The sequence below is a fragment of the Lampris incognitus genome, chromosome 18 (genome assembly GCF_029633865.1).
Source record: "Lampris incognitus isolate fLamInc1 chromosome 18, fLamInc1.hap2, whole genome shotgun sequence".
Taxonomy (NCBI): domain Eukaryota; kingdom Metazoa; phylum Chordata; class Actinopteri; order Lampriformes; family Lampridae; genus Lampris; species Lampris incognitus.
This window is the reverse complement of record NC_079228.1, coordinates 22,822,293-22,845,454: the sequence shown is the minus strand read 5'-3', so window position 1 is coordinate 22,845,454 and position 23,162 is coordinate 22,822,293. Positions and strand designations below refer to the sequence as shown.

General features: G+C 42.3%; 1 protein-coding gene across 1 annotated transcript in view; it reads right to left on the bottom strand.

Moving 5' to 3' along the window:
* LOC130129093 (activity-dependent neuroprotective protein 2a-like) overlaps window positions 1-22,576 on the bottom strand; it is a 28,615-nt gene extending 6,039 nt beyond the window's left edge. Inside the window, exons 1-3 of the mRNA XM_056298890.1 lie at window positions 22,356-22,576; window positions 18,875-18,996; window positions 15,784-15,888 (exon numbers count right to left, since the gene is read on the bottom strand). Of these exons, the coding sequence (XP_056154865.1) occupies window positions 15,784-15,888; window positions 18,875-18,982 (213 nt within the window). The 5' untranslated portion in view covers window positions 18,983-18,996; window positions 22,356-22,576. The remainder of the gene's footprint in view (window positions 1-15,783; window positions 15,889-18,874; window positions 18,997-22,355) is intronic.
* Window positions 22,577-23,162: the final 586 nt, after the last annotated feature.

The window sequence follows — 23,162 nt, the reverse complement described above, 5'->3', positions numbered from 1 at the left end:
AACTCAACGACGTCGGCAGGTGTAGTGAACCACATGGTGGTTCCTTCAAACGATATTCGGAGCTTGGCTGGGCGGTGCAAGCCATGCTCAATGCCCTTCTACGGCAGTCTTTTCACCGCTTTGAATGCGTCCTCCTTCCATTGCGTCTCGGCACTGCAGTCGGCATAGATGTAAATTCTTCCGTTATCAAAGAAAATATCAATTTCCCTGGGCCGGCGAAGCATCTTTTCTTTGTCTTTAAAGTTAAGGAATTTAGTTATCAGAAGCCTGGTCTTGTCTGAGGCTTTGCCGAGGCGATGACATCTCTCCAAGATGATGGGAGAATCAAATACGATAGGGTTGAGGATTTGTGGGATAATCCATTCGAGGAAAGCAGTCGCATCCCGGCCCTCTGACTTTTCAGGTATGTTGAAGATTTGTATATTATTTCTCCTGCTCCTATCCTCGAGATCGACCAGTTTGTCTTGATGTACCGTAACTCCTTCTCCATCTCGTCCGGGCGTTTGAGTGCGTCTCTCACGTTGTCCTCGTTAGCTGACACCCGTCTTCCATTGCCTCGATTTGGTCAGATAAAGTTGAGAGTGAGGTTTCAATTTTTGTGAGAGTGGTGTGGATACTAGCTTAGCGTCTGTCTGCTTGGACAAGTTGTCTTTGCTTTCATATATCGCTGACATCAGAGCCTCGAGTGAAAGAGATCGTTTCTTGTCAGTCGCCATTTTCGAAGGATCTTGCGGTTTTGTTGTATTAATATTTTTCAACGAAGTAGTCGTTTTACTTCTGAAATTGTACTGTGGCATGAAACAACCAGCAGAGTTAGTTGGTTTCTAGCTTGGGTTCAAGGTTTGATATAGATAATTGGAATATTAAAGCAACTGTGAGGCTAACCCAGCGGAGCTCACGTTTGCATGACCTACTTACAGAAAGAAGTCTTTTCAGAGATTTCGGTTTTTGATTTTTAATTTGCAAAACATTTCTGAAAACTTATTTTCACTTTGTCATTATGGGTTATTTGGTGGACATAAATGGCAATTTTATCCATTTAAAAATTAAATCTACGGCATAAAGTGTGCAAAATGTGAAAGGGGTCAAAATAGTTTTTGAAGCCATTGTACATCCATTGTTGATGTTTATAAAGAACTTCCATGAATTCAGTTCCTTGTCACTTTTCTATCGGTTACATACTTATTGACCACTGGGCATTGCAGTAAATTTTGTCATGGCATTGTTACCAGTACCATTTGGTCCCAAGCCAAATTCAAGTCTGAAGGGAGAGACACCTAGCCTGTATCATTTCTGGCCAATACCTAATAAATAACAAAAGGTTGCAAAATGTATCTTGAACGATTATTTTCACAACAGCTGCTAAGTCACAAAATCTCTCACTCCCTAAACCCTCTCCTTTTAGTTAATTAAAAAAATATTCATTATTGCCACACCATGTAACAAGTCTGTAATACACAGTACGGAAAACAAACAAGGCCTTATGCGTTTTGAACAGTTTTCATGATTAAAAATGATGGGCTGTAATAATCCTAAAGATCTTTCAGAGTCTTTTGGAGCACCCAGTAGGTGCTCGGTAAAGGAACCCTGCTATCCAATAATTAGACCAAATACATTTCAGAAAAGAGCCAAATCACAAGTCTTTCCATTATGGTAAAACTGGACTTCTGGTTATGGCGCAGTGCTAAGAGGTCACAACTTTTTGCCTCTGCTGCTGGCATGTAATTGATCCTGTAATACTAACCAGAATGTTATTCAAAGACAAGCAACACATATAGAAGAGTACTGGGTATTAAAAATGTCATGAAAAAGAGACAAAAAAGACAAAAGGAAATCACGGTACGAGGATGAACATTTAGAGGGTGAAGAAGTAAACGATGCCATAGCCGCCATATCGGACCCAGGCAAGAATAGCAATCAAGATATCATGAAAGCCATAATGTCCTAGAAAAGAGGACTCGATAAGAAAATTGATGTGATGCAAGCAACCATTATTGATATAAGAAAGCAGGTACAGGAATGCACAGCGCACATTGTGCATGCAGAACAATGTATTTCTGACACTGAAAACAACGTTAATGGGCTAACATCCAAAGTCAGCCCATTGGAAAGCACCATTAAAACTCTTTAACAGAGTGGAAGACCTGGAATGCAGAAGCTGACAGAACAACATACGATTGGTGAGCCTAGCAGAGAAAGTAGAGGGCCAGGATACAATTACATTCCTGGAAAAGTGGTTACTGGAAGCTCTGGGACTGGAACCGCGGGAAGTCTTGGTAACTGAGCGGGCTCATAGAATTGGAGCCCCACCAAACAACGATTTGCACAAGACACGTCCGAGAACAATTATTGTGAAGTTCTTGAACTTTAAAGACAGGGAGCAAGTATTGAAGGTGGCCAGAACCAAAGGAAAAGTCCAATATAACAACGAACAAGTCCACTTTCACCCGGACCTCTCTGCTGGTGTATATAGGGTGCAGCATGGCTATGATGAGATGTGCAAGATGTTGCAAGACAAGGGGATCCATCCACAGAATCATCTTTCCGGTGCAGCTCCTGGTGACACACACGGAGGTCTCTCACGTTCCAAACTCCAGCCCTAAGTGGATAAGTTTGTCCAGTCTCTTTGAATGATTGCGGCAAACCTGATGATAGAATGCTCCATTGGGAAAGTGTAGAGGCAGTACCGGTTATTCTTATATCGCTTCCACACAAGGTAATATGATCATCCTTTTTGTTTGCCCTTTTCTGTTGGATAGGACTGCGTTTCATTTCCCTTTCCATTCTCATGGCTAAAATAAATGTTCATCTTTACTGATGTGTACAGTGAGCTTAATACAGATCAGAAAAAGGGAAAACAATGACATTTATGCACCCAAGAAATGGACAGTTGAAATTAGGGGCGTGTCAGTGTACATGTTTACACGGAAATGAAACCATAACCGTTTAATAAAAATCCCTAACCAATAAACATAAAGCTTTTTTGTTTTTGTTTTAATATAATGCGTGATAACGTCATCATTCTTTGCTGCGTGACAAGTGCGAACGCGATTGAAGCATGGGATGGCAGCTAGTAAAAATCTGCGAAGCCCCATGTGGGAGTTTTTTTTAAAAGAACGGAGAACGAAATAAAGTAAAATGCAGCATTTGTCAGACAGAGCTGGCTTACAATGGGAGCACCGGGTCCATGGTCAACCACATAAGACTAAAACACCCGAGTGAGAAGTTACGGACAACAGACGATGTTAGCTTTCGCGAGGTGCTGTGACAAGGCGCGGGGCGAAAAGATAACCAACTTCATAGTCGAAATAGTTGCCCTCGACATGCAGCCCTTGTCCATCGTCGAAGATGTGGGGTTTAAGAGGCTAGTGGAGTACCTTGAGCCAGGTTTTGTAAAGGGTGTAGCCTAGTTGTGTCATACGACAGCGGCGACCTTAACAGCGGCGAATCTATGGAATAATAAGGCTACAGTGACCTCTAGCGGTATAGCACCGACATACTTTCAAAATTCACAGAAATCCTGAAACGTGTACACGTTTAAACGGCAAACATTGCACCGTGTAAACGTGTACAGATTTTAGTACAAGTTCACATCCCTAGTTGAAATGTCATTTGCTTACAAGGGACATTCAACCCATCACGGACTTTACGTGGCCAACAGCTGTATTATTTGATGCCTTTGATATTTTCTCCATCCGTCAGCGTGGGTCCCAGGCATGTGAATATTTGTTGTGTGCCCCTTTTGAGTCAACCTGCACACAACAAAGGGCCTTTGGCTCTTGTGTACAGGTTGCAAATATTACATAGTTCATTTTTACAAACTTCAAGAGGTTAGTTAGCATTCGATTAAAGCAGTTAAGAGCTAAAGAGAGGGGAGTAACTAAAAGTGAGCAATAGACGGTTCCTTGTAGTGCGTGGGCCCGTTTTGCCCATAAGTAGTTGTAGACTGGGAGAGGAGGGGGGTGTTCAGAGGACATGGGCTCCACTGGGGATTCAGGGTGGGTTTTTTATCTTTGTCTTTCTTTTCAACTTTTTGTCTGTGGGTGTGTTTTCATCAATGTGTTCTATCAAAATGATTCTTCAGGACATACAACTAATCTCTGATAGTTAGAACGTAGAATTTACCTCATGGAATTGTAAGGATTTGAGAAAAATTACAAAGGTAAAAAAAAGTGATGAGCAGGATAAAATTGTTGCAATCAAAAATAGTTTTCTTGCAAGAAACCCACCTGAGTGGGGATATCTCCAAAATAAGAAGATGGCAAGGCCAGGTGGTGTCTGCTCCCTAGAATACCCATGCTAGAGGGGTTATGATATTAATTCATAAATTTGTCCCACTACAGATCCAAAATACTATAGTTAAAGACTCTGCTGGTAGGTATATCATGGTCCAGGGTTTCTTTATTATTTGAAAATATAAATCTGATAAATATGAATGGCCCAAATGAAGATGGTCCTAAATTGTATATGTTTCTGACTGTTTCAAATTTCCCTCGGCAATACATAATAGCTGGCAACTTTAATTGCATATTAGAACCATTAAGAGACAAATTATCCGGCTTAGATAATACCCACACCAGACCAAGGAAGACAATACATTTTATGAAAGAATTGAATTTGTTGGATATGGTAAACCAAATGCAGTAGAATATTCCTGTTATTCCAGCACTTGCAAAACTTACTCACATATAGACTAATTTTTAGTCTCAGCATTACTCATTTCCAAAATTGATGAATGTCATTATAACAGTTTGGTTTTATCCGACCATGCAGCAATATATTTGAGTTATAAAGACACTAAACTTGTGAGTCACCCCCCGAAATGCGCTTTCAACCAGGGTGGCTTGTGGACCCCACATTCATAGATTTTTTTTTTGATAAACAAATTGACTTGTATTTTGAATGCAACACTTCCCAAACATCTGCTAGCACAAGATGGGAGGCATTCAAGGCATTTATTAGAGGTCAGACAACTCGTTTTACCCTCTCAAAAAAGAAAAAAAGAAGAGTGCCCAACTTGAAATGAAGACATTAGACGAGAAAATAAAAGAACTAGAAACAGATATGTACCAAAACAGGCCTAGCTGTATAGATGCACATGCAAAACTACTCCTACTTAGATCACAGTATAAAGAACTGTCCGCTAACAAAGCACCTGTCAATTTAATGAGACTCAAACAATCTTACTGTGACCAGGGAGAAAAGCCTGGGAAACTTTTAGCACAGCGCATTAAACAACAACAAACAGCAAGGTCTATTAATGGCATTGAAACTTCACACGGTAGCACTATAGTGGACCCATCAGAGATTTATGAAGCCCTCATGGTCTTCTATGGGAAAGTGTACAGTTCTGAGTGCTCTTCCAGCTTGGATATGCAGACACAATTCCTAAACAACCTTAATATTCATAGACTTTCCGAAGAGGAAAGTAGAGAATTGGATAGAGAATTAACAAAACTGGAAATTACAGAAGCAATTGGCTGTATGCAGGCTGGAAAAGCAGCGGGTCAAGATGGCACCCCTATAGATATTTATAAAAAAATTCAGTCTAAATTACTTTCACCCCTTTTGGAGATGTTTCAGGAGTCCTTCAGGAACGATCTTCTCCCCACATCCATGAGGGCCCAAATCACATTACGTACAAAACCAGGAAAACCAAACACAAACTGTGAAAATATGTGTCGCTAGGGGGAACCAGTGTAGGGAAGTGGGAGTGAACTTTCCAATATGAGTGGGGAAGGGTAGGGAATGATGGACACACAAAAGGCGCTGCTCGTACAGAAGCGGGAAGAGAAACACGGCCTCTTGTTCTGCGGCGGCAAAACCCCGGAAACCTGGGACTGCTAACTAACAAGCTAAAGCTAACCTGCGGCTACCCCAGTTGGACCTTTGTGAAAACTGCAACACGTTCCAAAAAGACCAACTAGGTGAGCAACGAGAAGAAAAGGAACGGAAGGAATAGCACAGTCATCCCGTATGTTTCTGGGGTCTCCGAGAAACTCAGGAGAATTTTCAACAAACACCGCATCCCGGTATACTTCAAACCCAGCAACACACTCCGACAAAGACTGGTTCATCCCAAAGACCATGTACCACACACCCAAAAAAGCAATCTGTTGTATGCCGTACAATGCAATGAGGATTGCACTGACCTATACATAGGAGAAACCAAACAACCACTACACAAATGGATGGCCCAACACAGAAGGCCAAACTCCTCAGGACAAGACTCAGCAGTCTATCTACACCTAAAGGAGAAGACGCACTCCTTCGAGGACAGCAACGTACACATTTTGGACAGTGAAGATAGATGGTTTGAAAGAGGGGTGAAGGAAGCCATCTATGTGAAACTGGAAAAACCATCCCTCAACAAAGGAGGAGGTCTGCGACACCACCCATCTCCCACTTACAATGCCGTCCTTTCATCTCTACCCAGGAGACTAAGAAGCCTAGCCTCCAAGAACAAGTCGGTCACTAACGGCTCCAACGACTGTCATGACCACTGAATAATGAAGTCGAAACTAACACCCCCAACGACCGTCGCTCCTTAACAAATGCAAATCAATAGCTCTGATGGTGACGGGCGCGGCTGGACATCGGAGCACAGGAGAGCCACGTATATCAATAGCTCCGCAAACGACGGGCGCGGCCATAACATCGGTACACAAAAGGGCCACTCATATCTATGGCTCTGTTAGCGACGGGCGTTGGTAAACATCGGATCACAAAGAGCCATGCATATCAATAGCTCTGACAACGACTCCAAAGAGGATACATTCTCAGTCTCATCAGCAGCCAGTCAGACTAGCTTGGTCTAGTCAGAAAGGCATGAACTGAGGAAGCCTTTTGGATGAGAGGCGAAACGTCTTCACGGATATATACCAAGTCCAGTTGCACTTGATTCAACTCCTTTGGATAATGCTAGCTAGCTTTTTGTGGACAGTGAGCGTGCCGGTCAGACGCGGGGGCTGACCCGATCTAAACTTTCCTCCGCCGTCGTGGTCTCGGGTTTTAAAGCCGCCAGTGTCACTCAGAAGTCGTCCTCGGAACCGAACCGTGAAAGTCTCGGCCGTCGCCGAACCCCTTGTAGCTCCAGCAGATGGCTTCGAGGGGAGGCTTTTCGGGTCCCCCCCGTTAATCAGAACGTGAACCGGACGGCAGCAGCCACAGAGCCGAGTCCACCGGAGGCCTGGAAGCAATCAGCGGAGGGGTAGGGATTTGCTCCCCCCCCAACCTCCTTCAGAATAAGTGCCGAACCGGACCCACAGTATAGCCTACGGCCCAATCAACAGAGCGCGCCGCGGGGAGTCGGAGGGACCTTGTCGTGCAGGGAACCAAGCGCTTCACCGAGGAAAGGAGAGGCATTCATTTGAGTTAAGCTGGCGCCCAATAGCCTACTAGATAGTTAGCCTCTGCTGGCCGAGCTCAGTGGTGGAGTGGGCGCTGCAGCGGCCCGGGCCTTAAGCCTTCCAAGTACCCTAGTGCACTAGGGTTTATTGTGGGATTATGCGAGTGCTCCCTGCGTCGGAGGTGACTAGAGTGGAGTGTTCCCTGGTTAGAGGGGGAGTTAGTTGACCCGGTTGGTTTCCATGTATATGTAGTGGTTTGCTAACATTTGGGGTGCAATAGCAAAAGTAACCTTCACCTGACTTGACTTTATACAGGTATGTTCTTGGAGTGTGGGGTCCGGGCAGTGGGGTGCTCATTAGGGCTGACGAGTAGGCAGCAGGGAGCTATTTAGCTAGGGGTGCGGGAAGGGCTTCCTTACAATACTGTGCTTTAAATTTGTCAGATGTAGCATTCTAAAGTAGTGTTTTATGAATTGTTAAATGTATGAAATTAAATATTGTGAATAAAGTTAGTGCTGTTATACCTACCTGCCGTTTGTGTGTGTGTGTGTGTGTTTTGGGGATGCTGTGAACCGTGTCACCGGGTTGATAAATAGGCCGGAACCATCACTAGTGGTGACATATGCACCCAATTAGCTTCTTAAATTCAGATACAAAAATAATTTGCAAAGTTCTTGCAAGAAGATTGGAGGGCCTGCTTCCTGGGGTGGTGGGAGAGGACCAAATGGATTTATTCAAGATAGTCAGGGCTTTCACAATGTCAGACAAGTGCTCAATATTTTACACAGCCAGAGAAGGGCAACAGACCCTCTAATTGTCTTCTTTAATGGAAACAGATAATCCGCTGTGGCGACCCCTAACTGCAGCAGCCAAAAGTAGTAGTAGTAGTCGTAGAGAGGGGCAACAGACATGGCCTTATTCTCATTTGATGCAGAGAAGGCCTTTGACCGTGTTGAATGGCGTTATCTGTTTGAGGTGCTTACCCACTTTGGGGATACATTTTGTAAATGGGTTAGACTGCTTTCTACTGGGCTCACTGCAGAAGTTTTGACCAATAATGTGGTCTCTAAACCTTTTAACATCTCTAGAGGTTGCCCGCAAGGAAGTCCTTTATCACCACTGCTATTTATTCTTGCAACAGAACCATTTGCTCTAGTGGTGAGGATGCATAGTAACATTTAAGGAATTCGAGAAGGTCATTTAGAACACAGAATAGCACTCTTTGCCGATGATGTAATCTTGCTCCTAAAAAATCTAAACAGTTCTATCCCTGCCCTCCTAGACCTTATTAAAACATTTGGGAAAATATCTGGATACAAAGTTAATCATTCAAAATCATTTCTAATATTACTTAATGACTTACGAGAGGAAAAATAGCCATGTTTATGCTTCTATTTTCAACCCAACGGATAATTTCACACGTCCGAGTATAAAAATTGTCCCTGAGGTGAAGAAGGTCACTCAGATAAATTATGACCCCATTCTAGAAGCTACTACCTCATCAGTAGAACGTTGGACATCTTTACCTATCTCAATGATTGGTAGGATAAATATTCTAAAAATGAACATACTCCCTAAATTTCTCCATTTGTTCCAGAATATCCACCTGCCACCTCCGTCATCTCTGTTTACTAGAATTAAGAAACTGTTTACCAACTTTATTTGGCAAAATAAACACCCCAGACTATGTCTATCTTTATTATATCTACAATATGACAGAGGAGGCCTTAAATGCCCAAACATCCAGTGGTGTTACTGGGCAGCTAAACTGCGGTCGATCATGTTTTATTTTTCATCTGAAAACCCTCCTGCATGGATGGATTTAGAATCTTGTTCTGTTAAGCCAAGCTTACCATTGCACTTCTATTTGTATTCAGCAGATTGCAAATACCTGAGAAAAAATACAAACAACCCAATTATATTAAATATTATTAACATTTGGTTTGACACTTATATTTGAATATAAATTCCTGGTCACGCTTCAGTCCTATTTGGGGTAACGCTAACTTTAAATCAGGGGACTGTGGCTTAGGATTTCAGTTATGGACTGAAAAAGGGAAGGAAAGTGCAAGATATGTACAGTGACGATATAGTACTTATGTCCTTTGCAGAAATATCAACTAAATATGACATTCCAAAGAATGACTTTTTCAGATATCTTCAAATTAGGAACTTTATATCCTCATCTCAAATCAATTCACCAGATATACCTATCATTTTCTCATTAGAGGCAGCAATTATTGCTGTGATTAAAGGTTTAATTTCATCTTTGTATGGCTTGTTTGAATCTGGTCTGATGAATCCTCAGAATCAAAAACTGAACTCATGGAAAGAAGATATAGATGATGAAATCTGTTTAGAAGACTGGATTAAGACATGTAAGAAGTCTCAGAGGCAGACACTTAACAGTTAAGTGAAAAATGTTAATGGGCCAAGAATTGGAATGTGGATTACAGAAATGGCTTCAAACATGTCAATAGAAAAGATATTGTTAAATGTAAAAACATTTTCGATAATATCTGGAGACCTTTTATGTACTACTTAAGGCATAATGATAATGTTGGTAACCTGCGGAGTCATGTGGGACCGCTAAACAAGATGGATGTCTAACAGTGTTGCTCCACATGAACCCCAGAATTTATTCACAATTATGCTTCAATCGACTCGGCAATATTGAGTGTCACTAATATACGCGTGAACACTACCGCGAGTGAATGCATATTAGTTTAGCTGATGTTCGGCATGACAACCGCCAACACTAACTCAAAAATAAGAGTGGCTAAGCAAGGTGCTAGCTATGCTAGCATGGTGAGTGGAACTCCATTCAGGCACTCTAAGTGGCTGTTGCATCTGGAAAAGCGCTATATAAAATGCAGTCCATTTACCATTTACCACTAGCCATGGCACCACCTGGGTTTGCCGAATTGCAGGCCGCACTGCAGAGGTCAATGGAGGAAATGGCTCGATTTAGCAGCACCTTATCAACCCTGCAATCGGATGTGACCAGTGTCAAGACCACTCAGGGTAACATGAAAACTGATGTGGTGCAATTTTTCAATGACTTGAGAAGGAGGCTCAGATCTTTGAATTGGAAGATGAGAACTGATGCCTGAAGCAGTTGGCTAAGACAAATGCTAAAGGGGCGTCTGGGTGGTGTGATGGTCTATTCCATTGCCTACCAACACGGGGATCGCCAGTTCAAATCCCCGCATTACCTCCGGCTTGGTCGGGCATCCCTACAGACAATTGGCTGTGTCTGCAGGTGGGGAAGCCAGATGTGGGTGTGTCCTGGTCGCTGCACTAAGTCGGGGTGCCTGTTCGGGGGGGACTGGGGGGACGTAGCGTGATCCTCCCATGCGCTACGTCCCCCTGGCGAAACTCCTCACTGTCAGGTGAAAAGAAGGGGGCTGGCAACTCCACATATATCAGAGGCATGTGGTAGTCTGCAGCCCTCCCTGGATTGGCAGAGGGGGTGGAACAGCAACCGGGATAGCTTGGAAGAGTGGGGTAATTGGCTGGATACAATTAGGAAGAAAACAAAAAGATAAATGCCAAAGAGTGTTCAGAGCTTCGAGAATCTGTGATGGCTATGGCTAGGAAGACAAGGAAGACAATGTCAGCAGCTGATGAACAATTTTCTTCTACTGTGTCGGGCCCACGGAAGGGACACACAAACACAATCGAGAGGTCCTGGCTGGAGTGGATATTTGAATTTTGAACTAAACTGGAACACCAATTTCACTGTTGAGGGATATGTGTGCGCACGGAGCATGCAGGGCAGTCTAGACATGACCGAGTCAGTTGTAATGTCAGTGGTTGTGAGTATGGCCTGTAGCTTAGGTATTTAGACCGGTATACAGATGGTTATTTTTATTTCTACAAGAACAGCGACTTTTTTTAAAGATTTCTTTTCTTTTTTTTTTGCCATTTTCTGCTTTTATTGGATAATGAGTCGAGAGAGAGACATGAAAGGCAGAGAGAGAGGGGATGACATTACAGCAAAGGGCCCAGGCCGGATTTGAAACCAGGCTGCTGTGGTAAGGACTCAGCCTTATGTGGTACGTGCTCTACCAGGTGAGCCTACGGGGCACCCCCAAGAATAGCGACTTTGAACTGGTTAATAAGCAGCATGGAGGCATCTGGTAGTGTGCCAGTCTATTCCGTTGCCCATCGACCTGGGGATTGCCGGTTCGAATCTCTGCGTTATCTCCGGCTTGGTCGGGCGTCCCTACGGACACAATTGGCCGTGTCTGTGGGTGGGAAGCCGGGTGTGGATATGTGTCCTGGTCGCTGCACTAGCGCCTCCTCTGGTCGGTTAGGGCGCCTGTTTGGGGAGGAGGAGGAACTGGGGGGAATAGCATGATCCTCCCACGTGCTACGTCCCCCTGGTGAAACTACTCACTGTCAGGTGAAAAGAAGCAGCTGGGGACTCCACAGGTGTCAGAGGAGGTATGTGGTAGTTTGCAGCCCTCCCCGACTCAGCAGAGCGGGTGGAGCAGCGACTGGGATGGCTCAAAAGAGTAGGTTAATTTGTCCGCGGTGGTGTAGCGGTCTAAGCATCGGCTTTGTGTCGATGCAGTTGCCCACTGGGGACTGGGGTTCGCGCCCCGGTCTCGTCAGATCCGACTATGGCCGGACTCGATGAAGCAGCAATCATTGGCAAGCGCTGTCTTCGGGAGGGGGGCGGAGTCGGCTTGTGTTCGTCACGTGAATGCGTCTCTGTGTGTGTCGGAGGAAACAGTGGTTCGGCCTGGAGTCGCCTTGTCACGAAAGTGGGGAGGCGGTCTCCTTCGAGACTGCCGGCCGGAGAGATGCAGTTGGCGAATGCATGCAGTGCGAGGGTGGGTGTTTGAATTAAAATAGGGATCGATTGGCCACTAAATTGGGAGAAAAAAGGGAAAAATCAGAAATAAATGTATATATATAAAAAAAAAAAAAGAGTAGGTTAATTTGCCGGGTACAATTGGGGAGAAAAAAGGGGGGGAATTCCCCCCCCCAAAGAAAGATAACTATATTTCTATGATGCTTCCTTTTAAATTTTCCTATGTCTGGGCAGCACGGTTAGGGCTGTTGCCTCACAGCAAGAAGGTACTGGGTTCGAACCCCATGGTTGTCCAACCTTGGGGGGAATCATCCCATGTCTCCCCCTGTGTGGAGTTTGCATGTTCTCCCCGTGTCTGCGGTGGGTTTTCTCTGGGTGTTCCGGTTTCCCCCATCATCAAAAAGACATGCATCTTAGGGTTAATACTCCTGTCTGTGCCCCTGACCGAGGCATGGCAAGATGAACTGGAGTTGGTCCCCAGGTGCTGCACAGCGGCTGCCTGCTCCTCCTAACTATACAACTAGGATGGGTTAAATGCAGAGAATTTCCCCACGGGGATTAATAAAGTATATCAAAATAAAAAATTTTAAAAAAAAGTCAGTGCTTAAGCAGTATAACGAGGTAGTCATAGGGATTACCTGTGGAATGGGAAGAAATCCCAAATTAGTCAGACTAAGTTGTTTACTACTAGAATGAGAGGAGGATTGGCATTGCCAAACATAGAACTTTACAGTATTGCCTTTGAAATGGTTAAGCTATGCAAACACTGGTCAGGGAGTGATTCACATCTGGGTTGGATGGAGATAGAGAAGTCATTTACCTCCCATTTAAGATTCATAGATGCTATGTCACAAAAACCATCGGTCTTCTCCTGAAGGGGATATTAATCCATTACTTCAGTACTCATGGGAGGTTTGGAATGAAGTGCATAAAATGTTTGGCCTGTCCCAATATAAAACAAGGTTACTCATCCTTATGGGGGAATCCTGCGATCAAGACAGGGAAGAAAACAGTATGTTGGAGGGCATGGCACATTAAAGGTTTAGCCACAACTGCTGATCTATTTGGGGAAGGAGTGTTATACTCCTATCAGGGGCTAAAGGATCGATATAATTGAATTGATAAAGGGGACTTTTGGAAATACCTCCAATTACAGAGCTGTGTACAGTCTATGGGTTACAATACAGGACAGGATGAACATGTATTGCAAAGGTTCTTAAAACTTCCAAATATTGTACAATCATCCTCTGTATTTTACAAAATGGCAGCAAATGCTTTGTATGGTAAAAAGTGAGAGTCTGAGGATAATATGGCAAAGGGACCTGGACATTGAGCTTGAACAAGAGGTCTGGGAGAATATTGTTCATAACATGGGTTGACCAGTAAGGGATAGTACGAGCAAATTTATACATTATGAAATAATTCATAGATATTATTGGACTCCAGTCTGACTTAAAAAGCTTGGTCTAATTTAAAGCAACAAGTGCTGGAAATGTAACAGTTCATGGGTACTTTTCTACACCTCATGTGGGACTGTCCTCTGGTTTCCCCATTCTGGACCCGGGTGGTTGGGGCAATTGAGGAGTGGTTGGATCAGCCCTTGCCAAGCTCGCCACATTTTTTGCCATCTTGGAGACATCTGTTCTACCAGCTTGACTTACAAAAGACACAATTTGGGTTAACCCTTGCACGCTTTCTTAATGCAGCCAGGATTCTACTAAGGAACTGGAAAAATACAAGCACACCTCGTTATAAGGACTGGATCAAACTTATGACAGTTACAGCCTCATACAAGTTAATGTTAGCCAAACTGAAGGATTCCGTGTCCAAATTCACTGAAATGTGGGGTACCTTCCTCAGTTTATTAATGTTGGGGACTATGTAATAGAAGTCTTAACGTATGTCAGATGGAGTGTTGTGTGTAGGAGGAGAAGCCGGGATCCATTACGTGTGCTGTTGTGTTTGCTTTCATTTTCCGTTTTTGTTTTCTGTTTGTATACTTAACCTGTAGACTACCATATGATTGTACTGTAATGTTTCAGGGTGTTTGAGAAGAAAAAAAATTAAAAAATCACAAAAATGTTAGTGACTTGCTTCAGCAGGAACAAGATCTGATGGTGTATGATACCATCAAGCTCTTGTACATTGATCTAAGAAACACCCTTTATTTTATTTATTTTTTTATCTATTTACTTTTTACTTAAAATGTTTAATTTTTTTGATATATTTTTTTTCACTTGATAGGGATGAATTATTGCAGGGAGAACAGGGGGAAAATGTTTGCTGTATTTTATATTAATTGTTATTCATAGTATAATCTGATGTAATTTGCAAACTATACAAAATAGATATACAAATTATTATGCTATATATATATATATATATATATACACATACATATACACACACACACACACACACACACAGTGGGGTTTTTTTCTGGATATAACTTTTCCAGATATAACTTCATTAAAAGAAACACTCAACAGTAGGGAAAGTGCTCAACAAATAAGGAGCAAAATAATCCAGTGAGTCAAGTAAAGAATTTACTTAACTCACTGGATTATATATATATATGTGTGTGTGTGTGTGTGTGTGTGTGTGTGTGTGTGTGTGTGTGTGTGTGTGTGTATATAAAATCCATTGATATTCTGCTCATTTGTTGAGCACTTTTAACACCATTGATGGTTTCCGGGGGGGGGGACGCTATACATATATATACATATATACATATACATATATACATGTATATATACATATATATATATACATATATATATATATATATATATATATACACACACACACACACATATATATATATGATAAAACAGAGGGGGGGGGGGGGGATGTGCCTGATTGTTACACTAGTGAAATAGGCCTAGAAATATTCAATCATCCGTTCAAACCCGTCACCATCATACAATGCTGTGATTGCAACTATTTCCCAATCCTCTGAATAGTACACATGGCCATTTTAACTCTAGTTAATTGTCATGGTAATCTGCATATGAAATCGATTGTTCTTTTTAGTCGTTATGCCACTGTATTGTTTATAAGGGTGGGGATACCTGCAGTCAGTTGAGACTGAAGCAGTTCCTTAGATGAGTGATGAAACATTTCTCCCACTAAATGTTGTGTCTAGATGACCTGATTCAACTTTCTGGGATTTCCTTACCTGGATTATTGTGCATGCATCAAGTAAAATGCCAACATTTTATTATGGCGATTGGGTCACCCCCCCACTTCTAAAGTTAAAGAAAATCTTCCAATTGAAATGCATTGGTTCAGATGTCATTCAGTCCAGCATGAAAGAAGTCTGAGAAATGCTCCATTTAAAATGCATGGGTTTAGATTTCTTTCCGTGTTGCACGTAAAAAAAATCAGACATTCGTGGTCCGAGACACAATTCAATAGATTAATTTTCGTGACTATGAGCACGACAAAGCGTGATACCGGGTTATCAATTCACAGGGATTTAACTAATTCACATACTACACCATCATTTGACACGTGTATCCAAAAACCCTGTCCAGAAAACCATCTTTATTGGCAGAGATTCAAATTCAAAGGTGTCATGTCACATGGGGTTAATTTGTGAGTCATAATCACCTTTTTCTTCATTCTGCCATTGAAGCCATCAGTGAAATCAACCCATTCGGTCTCCTTGAAAGTCTTATCTTCATCAGTATTTTCTTCAGATTTTTCTCGGAGTTCCTGTACACAAACATACAAGCAGTTAAAATTCAAGTCTAAAATGCCCCCTCCTAGAAAGGGAGTTTTAAATGGAAAATTTACTTACATATTTGGCTCAACAGGAAGTGACAGCCAGCTAAAAACTAAAACTACAGATCAAATGATGACACACTGACTGATGTCATAATTAGAGATGCACCGCTTGCAATTTTCTTGGCCGATTCAGATTTCAGATTTTTTTTTAAAAAAGTCTGACCCACCTATTCAGACCCCCCGCCCCCAGAAAGAAGAAGAAAGCCACTTTATTTTGCCATTGTATTGTTACAACAAACTGTATTTTTACAATGAATGTATTCTCTGCATTTAACTCATCCTGTTGTATAGGAGCAGTGGGCAGCTGCAGCACCCAGGGACCAACTCCAGTTCTTCTTTCTATTGCGTTGCTTAGGGACACAGGCAGGAGTATTAACCCTAATATACATGTCTTTTTGATGGTGGGAGGAAACCGGAGCATCCGGAGGAAACCCACACAGACATGGGGAGAACATTAAACCTCCACACAGAAAGGACCTGGGACGGTCTGGGGTTCGAACCCAGGACCTTCTTGCTGTGAGGCTACAGTGCTAACCACTGGGCCACCATGCCAAACTATAATTAACAGCATACAAACAGTTTTGTAACTTTTCTTTAATGGAAATTTCAATTGTATGTTCGTAATAAAACATTGTCTATTAAATAACTTTTACATTTTCTCCACAACTGCACCTGGTTACAGGACCTTCTCTCACTCTCACTCAAGCAAATCTCAAAATAAAAAAGTTGCTGGACAGAGCTCTTTGTATGAATAAAATCTAGGGCTGCATTCAACCATTGGGTAATCAACGGCAAAATCGGTACTCGAAATTCCCCCTGCCCCCTGGGAGACGGAATGAATACTTGCTGCCAAGTATTCAAAGCCCAAAAAAGGTATTCAGGACAGCCCTAGTAAAATCCAACCAAAAATGAATTGCAGTATATCCACTTTATCTAACATGTTTTACTTTCTCATAGTAAACGACAGCATGTTTTAGTGCGTGTGTGTGTGTGCGCACGCGTGTGTGTGGCTGTGACGTTTCTGTTTGTGTCACTGTGTGCGCGATGTGAACCATCAAGTGGCGCATGCGTGTGAATTTGACAGACACAGAATCGGATATATCCGAGACTGGCTGGCCAGTCACCAGTCATGGCCGATTCTGGTCACCGACCAATCAATCGGTGCATCTCTAGTGATAATCTAAAACATTTTGAGTCATTAAACCTTGAAAGAGTCAAATTCAAAAATCATATCTACAAGTGCAAAATAAAGCAAGTCAAGTTAATTCGTGCAGTAATTAGGGTCAAGTGTAATTTTCATACATATGTCAAATACGACTGGAGATTTAATCCCCCCACGAAGTGGATTTTCTTCTTTTTTTTTTTAAAAAAAGGGAAATCTTGTGCAATGAAAGTTTCTCTATCTAATCTATAGTACAGAAATTATTCAATCTACTCTCTACCATTATCTCGGAAGATAAATGTCAATTTTTAACTGTGACTTCAGTGTAGTAATAATAAATGTACCCTGACAAAAATTAAATGAAATACATTTTGTAAATGGCATTCAATCATTTATTTCCAGATCCCAACACAAGCATAATTCTAAGATTTTACTAAAAAGACTTGACAATATAAATATACTGACTGGCAACAAAAAGAACTAACATCTTGATGCATGCTCAATAATCCAGGCAAGGAAATCACAGAAAGTTGAATCAGTTCATCTGGACACAATGTTTATTACACAACATATCATCACTCATATAAGTGACATCTTCAGTCTCAACTGACTGCAGGCATCCCCACCCCCACCCAATTGTGCCGTTTATAAGGGTGGGGATACCTGCAGTCAGTTTAGACTGAAGATGTCATTTAGATGAGCGATGAAATGTTCAATTAACATTGTATCCAGAGGAACCGATTCAACCTTATTTGAGTGACCACATGAACTGATTCCCCTTTCTGTGATGACAATCATTTTATACAAACTGTGTGAGTTAGCTTATGCTACTACAGACAGAACTACATTAGGTGGCATTGCCTTGCTAAACTAACCTGCAGCTAATTGACAGATCGTATAGATCCAGGTGGTTTTTCAACAGTTACAAGATCAAATTGGTGCACTGTGGTTCTGTAATTCCTGGCTTTGTTCGACACACTGCCGCTCTCTGCTCGATGTGAAAATCCTTCAACCAAGATGAGAAGACGCTTCAGTAAACCACTGCTTGGCATCCTCCTTATCATATTCTTCATTCATATTATAATTGTTATCCACTTTCAATGTTGTATTCTGTATACTGTGTACACACAACATCCATTGCACGTCTGTCCATCCTGGGAGAGAGATCCCTCCTCTGTTGTTCTCCCTGAGGTTTCGTCCTATTTTTTCTCCCTATTAAAGGTCTTTTTTAGTTGTATATCCGATGAGAGGGTCTAAAGACAGGATGTTGTATTGCTTTAAAGCCCCCTGAGGCAAATTTGTAATTTGTGATAATGGGCTATACAAATAAAATTGACTTGACTTCAACCAAGATGCAAAGATGCTTCAGTAAGTAGCCAACACATTTAGTTGCATCAGATTTGAATTTGATGTTTTAATTAAGTGGTCAAAAGATCTATACAAAAATTCTCATCAATTGCAGACGCTATGCTCTTTGCTATTTTCTTCCCTCAACACTTGAATGTTACATCTTCACTACAAACGCCATCGAGTTTTCAGGCAGTTTACATATTTATAAGACATGTAAGGTGTGCTTGCGATTTCCTGCCACTCTCGAATTCTCAGATAAGATAAAATAAGATCAAATCAAATAAGTCAGGCATCAATCACCCCATGTTCATTAAGTCTCAAGTCGAATTTATGATTCTGCTTTGGCTCAGATTTGAGTCTTATGGATTCAAGTACATGACTGCTGTGGATTACAAAGCTTACCTTCAGAAAGTTTTGGCAGTCCTCCAGGCCAAAATCACCGAGGATCTTTTTCACTTTCCGCCGCGTTTTTCGGATCTTCTCAATATTTGCAACGGGAAACTGATACATTTTCACTTAGATGCCTATGGAGGAAAATATAGGAAAAAGAATGACTTGTTAATATAAACACCATCAAGTTCTAAGTGGACCTCATAGGTTCAGGTTCTGGCAGAAATATTTTAGTTGGGTCGACAAGTGGCTTACGCGCCACACTTTTCTTCTCTGGACTGAAACGCTTACGGAGTGGCCAGTTCTTTTTAACGTAATGTGACTCTTAAGCACGGCTATCCCATTCACAAAGGAAACAACACTACTTTGTATATCCGAGCTGCATTCCTAGTAGCAGTGCCAATACTTTTAGATCACCACAGATGTTCCAGTTATAATTGTTGTATTGTATGTGTTTCAACAACAGTTCCATGTTATTGTAGGTTTCTTTCATGTGTTCTGCATAGCCAATGCCTACTGAAGGGTGGACACTGCCATTGCGTAACAGGACAGCTTTCAGGCTTAACTTTGACGAATCTATAAAAAGACGCCATTGTTGTGGGTCATACACACAACCCAAAGCCATGAACAATCCATCAATGTCAGTGCAGAAACAGAGGTTGTCAACCTGTGTAAAGAAGTTTGTCAATTGTTCTTGACGGTTCTGAAAGATAGAAATTTTTGTACCTGGTGACAGCAAACCCCATCCTTGCAATCTTGAACCAAGTAGTTCTGCTTTAGCTTTTGACAAATCTTAAGTCCCTGACCAGGTCATTTAATTATGGCTGTTATCAGATGAGGATAACCAGGCATAAAGTGCTCAACATCTGGATCAGTGTCGTTTTCCACATCTGGTTCATGCGTTGTGGCATCTTCATCTGCCTCATCTTGGCTCCATGTCTCTGGTGGCTTCGGTACTGGCAAACTGTCTTCATGGGGTATTGGTCTCATGGCTGAAGGCAAATGGGGTATTGAATAGATTTGTTATTTTTAGTAGAGAAGCCAGATACATTGGTCAGAGAGAAGTTACAGTCAGTCACGTGATTCTTCTGTTCTTGCCATATCATTAGGACTGCAAATGGCATTGACTTCCGTGTACCTCTGAGCCAAGCGCTCAGGTTGACCGCACGTGTTGCACAACAAACGTGAGGAGCCCAGGGTTTGTCTTGGTCACCAATTTTACATCCAAAGTAGAGCTCATAGGCTTTCTTAATAAGTGCAGTCATGGTGCGTCTTTGATCCTTAAGCGTATACTCGCCACAGATGTAACAGAATGTATTGCAGCTGTTGCAACATGGATGCGACATTTCTGCTGTATTAAATCTTCCTGAAGACAATAAATCCTATTGTTAAATATACTTACTATGCTATTGCCTGAAAAACATGTGCATCAACATGCATAACAGCATCTGTAAATGTGAGCAGCTTTTATACCCCGTCTGCCAGCATCTAACCTGACTAAGCATGCAAAGGCAAGACAACCTTTGCACAGCACCTACACTGAGTGCATGGCCAGGCATGCTTGGACTGACCAAAACAGCTTGCTAGCTTGCTTTGGGCGCAATATACTAGTTGATTTAAAACATGACGGGAAATCACAGTAGGTTATAGCTACAAAACGGTATGTGATAGGAATGGGTTTTTTTACCCCCCCCCCTTTTTTTCTCCCCAGTTGAACTTGGCCAATTACCCCACTCTTCCGAGCCATCCCAGTTGCTGCTCCACCCCCTCTGCCGATTCAGGGAGGGCTGCAGGTTATCACATGCCTCCTCCGATATATGTGGAGTCGCCAGCCGCTTCTTTTTTTTCACCTGACAGGGAGGAGTTTCACCAGGGGGGATGTAGCGCGTGGGAGGATAATGCTATTCCCCCCAGCCCCCCCCCCCCAAACAGGCGCCCCGACCAACCAGAGGAGGCGCTAGTGCAGCAACCAAGACACATACCCACATCCGGCTTCCCATCCGCAGACACGGCCAATTGTGTCTGTAGGGACGCCCAACCAAGCCGGAGGTAACACGGGGATTCGAACCGGGATCCCCGTGTTGGTAGGCAACAGAATAGACCACAACGCTGTACCCGAACGCCCTGCGATATGAAAATTTTAAGGTGAGATTCATGATTAGCAGCCCAAAATCCTTAAAATACACTCAAAAGTGTTCTGGAAGCAAAATCTTCATTGTCCAGTGTAATCAACCCATTGAAGAAGAAAAAACATACAAGGGAGTGGCATGCTTCTATCCAATTGTAGAGTACACTAACCTGTATACTTAAAGAAAATGCACACGGAGATGTGGGGGTCACTGTATATCGACCTCTGAGCAACACCCGCCTTCTCATATACTGCTAATGACACAGTACAACAGGTCATAATTATTTATGGGTTGCATTATTAAAATATCTGGTTATTTTTCGTAAGGTTAATCCTCCTTGTTTTACTTTTACAGTCAGCTGTTGTTTTTCAATAGTTTAATCGAGGACTACTAAAGGAAAAACAGATAAGAGTTGACATTTTATTAACAACTCGTTAGAGGACCTTGTCTCTGATTCTGAAGATTTACTGGCGAAACCTAATACTATTTTATTCTTCAGTGGATATGTACAATAAACTGTGTTTGATGGTATTTACTCTCAGGCACAAAGAGAGGGGATTTGCTATGAATTCGGGCTACTTAATGCTGATGACAAACTGAAGCATTGTCATGTCAGCGTACCGGTGTCCGGCCAAAATACGCGACCGTGGAAAATTGTGACAATAAACGGAACGGTCTCAGAGTTTGGCGAGCAGCACCTCCAAGTCCTCCGCCTTCCGGCTAAGTTTAGCTGTGGGCTCGGTGTGGTGAAGTTTAGGGTAAACGGGCAGGGTAAACGACCCGGGGAGGGTGGTCATCTCTTAGCCACGCCATCTAGTGACGACCACGAGGCGACGTTATACGTAAATTCAAGACAAACCTATAGGCACAATTTTCTATGGTCACATTTTTTACCACAACACCGGCGAACTAATTACATTTTCGTCAGGCATGAACTCAGGTTTGTGAGACTTCATTTAACATATATTGCTATAAAACGCTAAGGAATTATCATTTTCTTGTTGCATAAATTAGCCATTTAACCTTTATATAGTTATCGGAAAACTATCAATTGATCAGTAGCAAGGAAGGACGCATTACTTATCCAAAAAAAATAAAAATACTGTTTCAGTGGGCTTATGCACAGAGACCTAAACAACATTACCAGAGTTACGTTCATGTTGCCTGTTGAATGTGTCCATGTAGGTTTACTACTTGTTTCCCAGGTTGAATTTAGATATTAGGACATGCACACAACGAGGCGTGACGCTGCTCACAGTAGCATCCCGTTTAAATGCACGTTGACAACAGCCCGGTTCACCTCGCGGTCAGCTCTGGTTACTTGCAAATGAAAACTTAAAATGTGAACTTAAAATGATGATTACCTGTCACCGCGTTTAATTTCTGGATCGGCCTGGCACTGCAAACAGTCTACTTTCACACGAGTCCGTCAGCCAACTATGTGTGTGCGCAGTAAGTCCCTGTTCTTCCACGGTGGCGATGCGCATCGACACTCATCCAAGAATCATCCTCCTTCAACATGCATCATGGATTAAGATTTTACGTCCAGCTCTTAAATCGTATGTTCCTATGGATCTATACATATACCGACAAAGACGAATAACATTAGCTTTTGTGCCTTTCCTTTTGAGGGAAAAAAATGGCGGTGGAATAGAGGATCTGACGTCTGCATTCTAATTTGCATAGTGTACAAACTGACCAATGGGCTTCCTTTGCCCATAGAATTGATAACTTTTTTCTACGTGAAACCATGCCAAAACCCACAGACTCAGGATGTCTGTGGTGCTGATTTAATAGACAATCCCTCAAATCACTGGTATAATTGACATGTTAATTGGATTTCACATTCTACATGAGGTAGCTAGGTCTGTGGGCGTGGCTATTGTGCCCACTGGATAGTCACATGGTACAGGTCTTGGAAAACCAATGAGATGTCGCCAAAGTGAGCTAAATGGGCGGTCCTACAGAAATAATGGTATGATGTCATGTCATGCTATTTTTTCAACCAATGGTATCGTTCCTTCATTTTAACTGGGTGTTAAGTGAGAAATGTAAGGTTTCTGTGGCTTGCATAATTTTTAAAGTTTGGCTAGTTTAGCTAGTCTGTTGGAGATGTACATATACCAGCAGCATTGTGACGCAAGATAGGCCTATAGCTAGCTGCCAGCTAG